Source organism: Ictalurus furcatus, chromosome 25 (assembly GCF_023375685.1).
Source record: "Ictalurus furcatus strain D&B chromosome 25, Billie_1.0, whole genome shotgun sequence".
Taxonomy (NCBI): Eukaryota; Metazoa; Chordata; class Actinopteri; order Siluriformes; family Ictaluridae; genus Ictalurus; species Ictalurus furcatus.
This window is the reverse complement of record NC_071279.1, coordinates 1959737-1971072: the sequence shown is the minus strand read 5'-3', so window position 1 is coordinate 1971072 and position 11336 is coordinate 1959737. Positions and strand designations below refer to the sequence as shown.

The 11336-nt window shown below is 43.2% G+C and overlaps 1 protein-coding gene across 2 annotated transcripts; it reads left to right on the top strand.

Annotated features, from left to right (window-relative positions):
- Positions 1-5121: 5121 nt before the first annotated feature.
- id2b (inhibitor of DNA binding 2b) lies at positions 5122-7350 on the top strand. Of its 2 annotated transcripts, none has more exons than XM_053613928.1 (3): positions 5122-5578; positions 6643-6697; positions 6775-7350. In XM_053613928.1, the coding sequence occupies exons 1-2, from the start codon at positions 5240-5242 to the stop codon at positions 6691-6693; spliced, it is 390 nt and encodes a 129-aa protein (XP_053469903.1). In that variant the 5' UTR covers positions 5122-5239; the 3' UTR covers positions 6694-6697; positions 6775-7350. The 2 variants fall into 2 exon arrangements, with proteins under 2 accessions (XP_053469903.1, XP_053469902.1); XM_053613927.1 differs by having other exon boundaries at positions 5125-5578; positions 7095-7350.
- Positions 7351-11336: the final 3986 nt, after the last annotated feature.

Here is an 11336-nt window from a genome sequence, read left to right as displayed (position 1 = left end):
CAGATCTTCGTCTACGTCCTAAAACTAGATAAAGAGAACCTAATAAAAACATCGATGCAAATACATTATAGTTTTTACATGTATTTATTGAGTAATATTATTCAGATATCTTTGTCAGAAAAACTATGTGCACCTCATATCATCCCAACTGTGAAGCGTGGTGACGGCAGCATCATTTTCAATACTTTTGTGCTAGCTCCCTTCGCCAAGATAACAGCTCTGAGTCTTCTCCTATAACGCCTGATGCGGTTGGAGAATACATGGCGAGGGATCTGAGACCGTTCCTCCAGACAGAATCTCTCCAGATCCTTCACATTTCCAGGTCCACGCTGGTGGACTCTCCTCTTCAGTTCACCCCACAGGTTTTCTATGGGGTTCAGGTCAGGGGACTGGGATGGTCAGGGCAGGACCTTGATTTTGTGGTCAGTAAACCATTTCTGTGTTGATTTTGATGATGTTTTGGATCATCGTCCTGCTGGAAGATCCAACCACGGCCCATTTGAAGCTTTCTGTCAGAGGCAGTCAGGTTTTCATTTAATATCTGTTCATATTTGATAGAGTCCATGATGCCATGTATCCTAACAAAATGTCCAGGTCCTCTGGCAGAAAAACAGCCCAAAACATTAAAGATCCACCTCCATATTTAACCGTGGGCATGAGGTACTTTTCCATATGTCTACCTCTCTGTGTGCTCCAAAACCACCTCTGGTGTTTATTACCAAAAAGCTCTATTTTGGTTTCATCTGACCATAGAACCCGATCCCATTTGAAGTTCCAGTAGTGTCGGCACACTGAAGACGCTCGAGTTTGTTTTTGGATGAGAGTAGAGGCTTTTTTCTTGAAACTCTTCCAAACAACTTGTGGTGATGTAGGTGACTTCAGATTGTAGTTTTGGAGACTTTCTGACCCCAAGACGCAACTAACATCTGCAGTTCTCCAGCTGTGATCCTTGGAGATGTTTTATCCACTCGAACCGTCTTCACAGTGCGTTGAGACGATACAGACACACGTCCAATTCCAGGTCGATTCATAACATTTCCAGTCGACTGGAACTTCTTAATTATTGCCCTGATGGTGGAAATGGACATTTTCAATGCTTGTGCTATTTCCTTATAGACTCTTCCCATTGTGTGAAGCTCAACAACCTTTTCCCGCACATCACAGCTATATTCCTCGCTCTTACCCATCGTTGTGAATGACGAAGGGAATTTGGCCTGTGTGTTACCTCATATTTATACCCCTGTGAAACAGGAAGTCATGATTGTAGCGTATTTTTTTAAACAATAAAGACAATTTTCACAGCTTTCTTTGCTCATATTTACCAAGTTTGTCAATATTAGCGGAGGGCGCTGTAGATAATCAGGTATGTTGTATGCAACTACAATTTTTCACAGAATATTTAATACAAAGAGAGTTTACCTAATCCAAATGACCTGATTTAAATGTTTATAGAAAAATCTTGATGGTATACATTGAATAATGATAAAATACTTGATATTAAGCAAGGAATAAAACACAACAGGTCGTACTGTTATAGGATAATAATAATAAATAATAATAAAGCAGGGTCACGTGATGCTGATAACCAACCCGAAGTATTGGAGAAGAATTATTTTCCAATAACGCAGTCTCTGACTGTTACAAAGCCCTAACACTGGAGACTCTTTCCAAAAAAAGTTAAATTTGCCATACAAGTCCATGTGTACATTGTTAGTATAGAAACAATAACAGATTACAATGAATGCACAGTCAGAGCTGCTGATATAGAAAATGAATCAACACCTTCTGCTCAATTCAAGAATTCTCTACTATATTGAACTATAAAAACTATATCGTGGTAAAGATATTTCAAAATGCATGAAAATAAAACAGTGGTGGCTCGTCCATAGGGACCGGTCGGGCAGACACACTGTCTGAACTTACACTTTGCCTTCTGTGGAGATATCATTTCGATTATTTGCTACAAAACAAGATTTTGGCAACATGTAGTGATTTAAATAAGCCCAATCTGGCAACCCTATCATTAACAGTTCACAGCTCCTCCCCCCAAGCATGGGGCAGTGTGAGTCATGTCCCAATGGGTGTCTATTAGCGCTGTTGCAGTTCTTATTTTTAACCACAAGGTGCAATAATAGCATCTAGAAAGGCGAGCAAATCAACAGAACATTGTGAAATAGTTCTTTTTTTTAATCACTGGTCACTCAAAACTGTTCATTAGTATTTCAACACGATTTAAAATGTGTTGTGAATGACGACGTTATGAAAAAGAACATGTGTTGAATGGCTGATATACACGGTGGACCTCTGTCCGCCTGCCTCTATGGACAATCCACCACTGATAGACTTATAGATTTTTTTTAAAAAATACATAAATAAATAAAGTTCCACATGGGAAATGTGTTCTAGTGCCCACATGTCTATCTCAGTGTGGATTCTACGAGCTATCCCTGTGTGGAGTTGGACAGAGGATCTGGCATCCTGTCCTGAGTAGCAGAGCGTACGCTTTGTGAACCCTGTCTGCAGAGAAAAGCGTTCTCCTTATCACACCTTTCAGAAACAGCTGAGAAAAAAAGTCTATTATCCTGAAACCCTACACCCTTTGGCCCACGTTCCTTTCAATGTGGAACACAGAGGAAACACCTGAGAGACTCGAGTTTCATATGATGATTCAAGGGATGCTATTGATTCGTGTTAGGTTACACACTGTCCTTTTGTTTTGAAACATTTCAGGAAGAAAAAGGTCAGAAAGCACTCAATAACACGTTGTGTAACAGAGGAAAACTTTCATTTGTATAGCATAATCTACAAATGCGTTCTGCTGGTGTAAAGCATGGTATCATGGAGCATCACAGTTTCCAGCCGATGTCTGTTCAGGAAAGAAATACCAACTGAGGTAAAGATTTTGGGGTGTAGATAAAAAATTTCGAGCTAATCTCTTCTTGAAGTAGAGTAGCACCGGGTACGTCGTCACCCTGTACATCGTCACAGCTATAGTGGACCGTACTATCATACTAAACAGTAGGTCAAAGATATGTTCCTCTATGTGCACTACATCGACATTCTACGCAGTATGCTGGTGTGCTGTTTGGGACACAGCCCGCGGTCATGTGGGACACTAGAAGAGCTATGAATGGATGACCTCATGAGGCTGGCGCCAGAGAGACCACAGAATCAGTAGAATGTGCCCCGTAGACTGTGTGTGTGAAAGAGAGAGAGAACGAGAGAGCGTGTTTTTATATCGTTCTTTCTTTCAGAAAAAGCCATTTTCCTCGTGGGAATCAGCCAAATGTCCCCACCAGGCCAAATATATTCTGATATTCCTATCCTTGTGGGGAACTCTGGATGGTTCCCATGAGAAAATTTTTTTTTTTTTTAAAGAAAGAAAGAAACGTAACATTTCCTTTTGTTTACTAATATTAATGTAAGGGTTAGAGTTAAGTGTAAGCATAGCATTAATTAGCTAATTAAATAATTATCCCAGGTGGGTAAGCGTATAGGCCTATATGCAGTAGGAACACACACCGATAATGTCAGTGGAATTCATGCTATGTAGTAGAGTTGTGTACAGGTGAATGAAACACAACATTAGTAACAGCGATGGAATTCTGCAGCACAGATTTTTAATCGATTCTTAAACTGTTGTCTTTAGGAAGGAATACTCCAACATGTTCCAGACTAATCCCTATACAGTGCATCGGTGGAATATGTGTGATTAGTTCGGACAAGAATGTCAGAATGTTTACCTGTACTGAGAAAACAACTGAAAACCTGTTTATTTAAAAACCCATGGAATGGAATGGAATGGAATGGAATGGAATGGAAGGGCAGCTGTTCAATTCCACCAATCTATTTAAACAGGGCAATATAATGCAAGGTCAGAACTACAAAACTACACTTTAATAATAGGCTTAAAGATTTTAGGAAGAGACAGACATGAGGAAGTCTGTTTACTTTGAGCTACACTGACTCTGCTAGTAACTGATAATCAACAAATTCTTCCCCACTGAAATATGTAGTGTCTGAAAGGATGAGTTAGACAGCTTTAGACTTGAATGTACTGATGAATCCGTCAAAATTCATGAAAGCATTCTACAGAGATAAGTAAAAATGTGTTTTTTGCTTAAACGTTTATTGACGTCCCCCCAACAACTGCCTTTAGACGTCGATTATAAATGATTTATTATTATTATTATTATTATTAAAATCGTACTATTTTTGTTTGATTCTCAGTGAAGGGAAATGTGGAGAAATTATTGACAGTAATGTCACTACTGCAGACTCTGCTGGGGAGGGGGCACAAAAAAAAAAAAAAAAAAACCCCAATAGAAACCATCATAGAAATTCTAATGGTTTCCACTACAAATACCATTACAAATCACCAGCTAACTATTACAATGCTTAACGGTCCTTAATGGTAAACACTAGACATAACAGGCCACCAATAGAAGGTAACAGATTACCAGTAGAGACACACAGGGGTCATCTATAACGCTTATCCTACTGGGTCACGGGGAACATGGAGTCTATCCCAGGGGGCATGGGGCACGAACCGGGGTACACCCTGGACAGGGTGCCAATCCATCGCAGGGCACGATCACATACACACTCATACACTTTGGACACGCCAATCAGCCTACCATGCATGTCTTTGGACTGGGGGAGGAAACCGGCGTACCCGGAGGAAACCCCCGCAGCACATGCGAGCTCCGCACACACCGGGCGGCGGTTGGAATCGAACCCCCGGAACACCCTGGAAGTCTGAGGCGAACCACTAAGCCCCTACAGTTTCCATTAAAAACCAATACGATTTCCATTGAAACCATTATAAATTCTGATGAGGTTTCTATCGGGTTTTCTTTTTTCTCAGCAGGGAGATGTGTTAGATAGGCCTGGAGACTGTGTGTGTGTAAAACAGCTCACTGGTTGACTTACACTGGGAGATTTGTTCCACTTCGTGCTCTTCCAGTGCTATCGCCGCTTAAAGCCAATTGATCAGCACGAGGAAAGCACGCAGGAGGTAGTGGGCGGGCTTCCAGGAACGTCCGAGGTGTAGCCAATGAGGTTGCGCCGACCTCCCCCCCCTTGACTGACGTTGCCTCATGGACCAATCCGTTTCATTCTTCATCGCGCGTCATCAACCCGGCCCGTGCGCTATATAAACCCCAACACGGCACCGCTCTGGAGTAGATCTGCGAGACAGAAGCTCACGACTTACAAGCGAACCCGAACCCCGGTGACGATGAAGGCGATCAGCCCAGTGTTGCCGATGCGGAGGACTCACGTCAGCTCTCACGCGCAGGATCTCGGGATCTGGAGAAGTAAGAGCGCGTGGGACGAGCCGCTCGGTGTGCTGTGCGACATGAACGACTGCTACAGCCGCCTGAAGGAGCTCGTGCCCAGCCTGCCGCAGGACCGGAGCGTCAGTAAGATGGAGATCCTGCAGCATGTCATCGATTATATCCTGGACCTCCAGATCGCGCTGGACTCCAGCACGGCTAACGCGAGTCCACAAGCGCAGAGGCGTCCAGGTCAAGCAGGCGGTTCCTCCAGTCCTGAATCCGACCTCAGCTCCTTTCAGGTAAAACACCTGCTCATCCACACCTGAGCTTTCCTACAACTTCAAATAACGTCTGCATGTCTGAGCTCAACACTGGGGTATAGCTGTGTCCAGCTCTCCTGCACACTCTTCCAGGCTTCCCACTAACCAGCTGTTGCTTCTGTGCACTTTTTGCATTTGGGCAAAAAAATTTTTTTTTGGGGGGGGGGGGGGGTTATCTTATCTAGAGCAAAGTGTAAAAAGTGTACTTCCAAATAAATACAAATATAAATAAGCACGTGCAGGCTAGATGCATACACATACACATACAGCTACACAACTAATAATGCTGGTATGCACAATCTATTCTGGGCAACAAGAAAAGGACAAATATTAAACCTTAAGTGCATAAACAATATATGTGCGTTAGTAAATATACCCCACTGTCACTCTGCACACTACATTACTGAGCTTATGTACTGTTTATTAAAGTTTGACACCTCTATAATTCCCCTAGCTGTTCATCAGGGTTCATGATGTTAACACGTCATACTATGTTGCATTGGTAAGTGTTTACGTATACAGCGATTTTCACGCAAATTAGATATACAAATAGCCTAAACAACCCGGAAAGGAGTTAACAAATGAAATTTGCACTTGAGAGAGGTGTGAAACTCGCACGTCTGGACAACCGAGTGCGACGGCGTATCGACGCGTGCACGATATCGACATCATTTGAATATCGTGATGTAGCTGGGTATCTGCACGTGCCTGGTTTTTTTTTTTTTTTTTTTTTATATATATATAGACATTTATTCTGGCTCAGACTATATCAGAAAACATTGGGGAATTTGTTTGTTTGTTTGTTTATTTATTTGCACAATATACAGAAGATTTAAAGGAGCCTATGAAGGTGTGGATCTGACTGCAGGAGAAGGGAAGCCTAAGGAACAGCGTAAAGGATGTGTGCATGGCAGAGTGTATGCCGTTTGTCACAAGTCGCTAGAACTGAAGAGAAAGCACATGCATGTGTGGACAGTATTGCTTCAAGGACGATTTATTTCTCTCTCTGTGTGTGTGTGTGTGTGTGTGTGTTTCCCCCCCAGATAAGTCACTTTGCGAGAGAAATGAACACAGATGACCAGATAACGATCTGAAGTGGTAAGTCTCACATTCGCACGCAGTGCTTTATCTGTGAGTGCAGTTTCACATGGTTTCTAATTAAATATTCAACGTAGTGTTTAGGTGTAGAAGCCATGTTGCGTAAGCCTAGGATCCTTTGTAGTGATGTAGAGAGTGCACTTGCATGGAGATGGAACTTGGGACTCGGAAGGACCCATCGTGTTTACGTATGATGGTTTATACATGGACAGATTTCAAATTTATACATGTCAGGATGTCCTAAGACCGTGGTGTAGGTAGTGTGGGATTGCTCGGGGTTTCCACGGCTGCACCAACAGGTCCGGATGTCTACCTTCTCTAAACACACCTCTCTCTCTCTCTCCTTCTCTCTCTCTCTCCTTCTCTCTCACACTCTGTCTGTCTGAATATTTTGCAGGTGTTTCTCTGGAGCAAAAACAGGACCCTCTTTTCTTTTCTTTTTTTCTTTTCTTTTTTTTTTTGGTTGTTATCCTTCCGTGTACTTTTGCCTGGACATCGTCTTGACTGACACGGATTTCCCTCAAACGGAGATAAACCATTCTGTATGTCTGATTTATATTTATCTGCAGGCCATACACGACCTTTCTTCCAAAGGAAGACCTCATTACAGGACTGAGAGAACCAGTTGTTTAGAAAATAAAGAAAGGGAAAAATGAACGTGGGGTGGGGGGGTGGGGGACGCCTTTTTGTGAAGGCGTCAAGCTGCAGGCTCGGTGTGACCAGAGAGCTCCGATGATCAGCAGTGCTGAGGGACTAACGGATCATATTTGGCTGTTACACTTACCATAACACGCGACGCGTTACCTTCATTTCAGTTTTTAAAAATGTTCTTTCAACAGAATTTATGCAGCACCTTTCTTTCTTTAGACTTTTATTGATTTTTCTTTTCCCCAAAGCCATTCCTGAGCCAGTAGAGGGCGCTGCAGCTGATTTACTGCATTCCGGCATTTAGCTTCATAGGCCTACTTTTATTTTTTAAAAATAATATAAACCACCATGTTACGATTTTTAGAATCAAGCTGAGAAGTTTTGTGTTTCTTGTCATGGCATTAAAATTGTATTCTATTAATATAGCCTTTCAGTACCATTTACCATTATTGTATATTTAGCCATTTACCTCCTTCCAGGTAAGGGTTGGTTCGACTAATCACGAGTGTTAAGAACGTGTTACCTGGAACAGGAATAAATATTAGAACTTTCAGAATCCTTGCCAACACTGAAGCTCCACCCCTAAATGGGCATGAGATGAACTGTGTGTGTGCGTGTGAATGAATGTTAAAGCTGGGTAAACGGTAAAGGGTCAGGGCGTGCCGTTCCTGTAAAGCGCATCGATGTTTTCCTTTAATTCTGCTGGAATGTGATGTTAGTAATGCCAAATGATTTTCTATAAATAATGTAAATTGCACTTTTATATGAAATAAATTATGATGTAGAATACGAAATGTGCCATTTTTGTCTTTATGTTGACTTTCTCAACTCGTATGACTGGAGTCATTTCAGTACAGTCCCAATACCTATGGGGGAAAACGTCACTTTAAAGAAGAATGCATTAGAGGCGAGTTTTATAGAGACGGAAGTACAAGTATACACAAGAAGTATACTGTATGGGAAAAGGTTTGTGGACACTCGTCCTTCGCGCTCGTAAGCGATTCTTCCACAAAGTTGGAAGCACGCAGTTGAATAGAATGTCTTTGTTTAATTTAGCGTTACAATTTCCATTCACTGGAACTTAACGGCCCGAACCTGTTCCAGGATGACGACGCTCCTGTGCACGAGGTGAGTTCCGTGAAGACGTGGTTTGCCAAGGTTGGTGTTTAAGAAATTAAACTGCTATTTAATTCGAATATGCGTTTTAGATGATCCTGTCTCTGTGCAAATGCCTGGGATGGGATTCTAATCAAGCCCTTATTCATGAAACTTTTAATGATTTCTGGAGTTTCAGAATTGTTCAACCCCTTCATGGCGAGCTTCTTTAGTACTTCGAGCACGCTTTTGCTGTAAACGAGGTGCAGAGCTTCTGTAGCGTTCCTGAGGGATCTTAACGCGTTCCTCATGAGCAATGTCCTCCAGTTCAGTAATATTCTTGGGTTTGCGTGCTGCAACCGCCGTCTTCAAATCCCACCTGAGATCTTCTATGGGGTTCAAGTCAGGTGATTGTGACGACCCTGTAGAATCTTCCAGGACTTCTTCTGCACCAAGCCTTGGTGGAATTTGAGGTACGCTTGGGATCGTCGTCCTGTTGGAAGGTCCAATGATGCCCAAGCTTCAGCTTCCTCACAGACGGCATGAAGTTTTCTCCGAGGATTTCCTGATACTTCACTGAATCCATCTCGGCTTCCACACGCTGCAGGTTTCCAGTGCCAGAGGATGCAAAGCAGCCGCAGAGCATCACCGAGCCCCCACCATGCTCGACTGCGGACAGAGTGTTCTTTCTTCATTCTTCTTCCTCCAGACATACCGCTGATCCATCGTGCTGCAGGTCTTCTGCAGTCACTCGAGTGTTTTTCATAACCTGCCTTCTCAGAAATCTGCTTGTAGCCATTGATAGCTTCCTTTTTCTGCCCCGTCCAGGTATTTCATGCATTTCCTGCCCCTACCCAGTTCAGGTATTTCATGTATTTCCAGCTCAAGCACACCTGCTACAACTAATGAAGCCCTTGTTTAGTTACATCAGGTGTGCTTGAGATAACAACACCTGTTTTGCATATTTGTGGCGTGAGGGATTCTATTCAGGGGGGTGAATCATTTTGAGACTGGAGAAATCATTCTAAGTTGCATTCTGAGTTGAATTGTGGGAAACCACTTCGTTTCGTTTCGGATTCGTTCGCAATGTCTGAGAATGTTATCGTCCCGCTTGCAGTTTTAGTTTCAGTTCATTTAGAACAGAAAACATGTCAGCGAGATAAGAGCACCGGGTTAAAAGCCAGATCTTATCGCCGAATGAGGTTGCGAGAAGCGACGGTTTCTCGGTAAGAAAAGCATGTGTTTCATCCCTCAGTTCATACACTCAACTGAACACCCTGCCCTTCGACAGCCATCTCACGTCCGTAAGGAAGCGTGAACGTTCGTGATCGGCTCCCGTTTCAGTACACAGGGCCTCAAAGTCTGCTAGGACGAGCACTGCCTTTAATGTAGTTCACAACTTTGACAACGTCTCTCATCGTTACTTCAAGCTCTGGTGGGATTCCTTTTGATGCCAAAGCTTCACGATGAATAAAACAATGATTCCAAGCAATGTTCTGTCCTGCTGCATCTTTAATCCCTCTGACAACTCTGCTCGAGTTGCCAGCGATGTTGGCCGCCCCGTCGCTGGTGATGCCTTTCCAACTGGCCCAATCCAGACCGCATTTTGTCACGAAAGCATTCACGTCTTCGAAAAGACGTGCCCCTGACGCGCTAGAAGGCAGTGTTAGATCTTCAACGCAGTCACCTTCACAAATGTACCGAACATAAACCAGAACGTAAATCGCACTTCATCCAGCTGAATCGCAAAGTCCTCGCTATGAGCTGCTCTGCAATATCCCAAACTCGGCCCGACACCGTGTCGTCACGGAGACGAATTCGTTTTAGCTTTTCAGATGCCTTTTGCATCCAGAACTTCATCAACTACGTCTAGTGCAACAGGCAATATTAATCTCTGCAATTGTATGCTGCGCTTTTCTTTGGCAACACGATACGACACGTCTTTATAAGATGCCAAGTGCAATTTGTGATCGTGTGTTACGCTTCTGCTGAGTACCTGAGCTGATGACTGAATTTCTCGAGCCTACGGTTTGTCCGCCAGATCGGCATGGCGTGTACTTAAATGTCTTTCCAACTTTGCTGGGTTCCAAACTTTCATTTGTCAACTTTTCACCGCATATTACGCACATTAGTATTGCAGCATGGCCCGTGTCTGAACGGTTCACGAACCCAAACTTATAAAAAAAAAAAATAATAAATCCTCTTTATGGGCGGCTGACTGCGTTTGTTTTCTGCTGCTTCATTTGAACGGGTCTCGGTCTCAGGCCCTCTTTCTCGTCGGCTTGCTCACGTTCAGCATAAAATAAACGAAAGGCGGGCTACTGATGTCACGCTACCGACGCTCTTACGTCATCTCAGCTGGGGGGAAAAAGAAAACGGCTGCATCAACAACACCGCGTGCAAAAAGTGTACGAGCTGATTGGATGCATGGACGTGGGTCAGGTGACCCGTTTGTTTTGTTTAGCATGTATTTGAATGATTTTTCAGTGTGCTTCTATTCAAAGTTGTTATTATTGGAAAACTGAATGAATTATTGTAGTAACGTTTTCCTTAGATCATACCCGCGACCCATTTTTTTTAAATTCTCGTGACCCTGGGTTTGAAAACCGCTGCCCGAGATGGCACGCCAGTCCACTCAAGGGACATTTAACCTAGCCAATCCACCTCGTGGCATGACTTTGTGACACACAGGGGGTGGGGCAAGTGAAACCTCGCAGACAGTAACCCGAGTTCAGGATCAAACGCTACCTGCTGCACCCACTGTGAAAAATATAAAAGTCAAATATTTCAAATATCCTAGCAACGCACGCTGCATACAGCCATTTCAAAACCCAGTTATTGTTCAACCTTAACAACTAGAATTGCCTAAACATGCATGAAAGATCCATAAAACAGA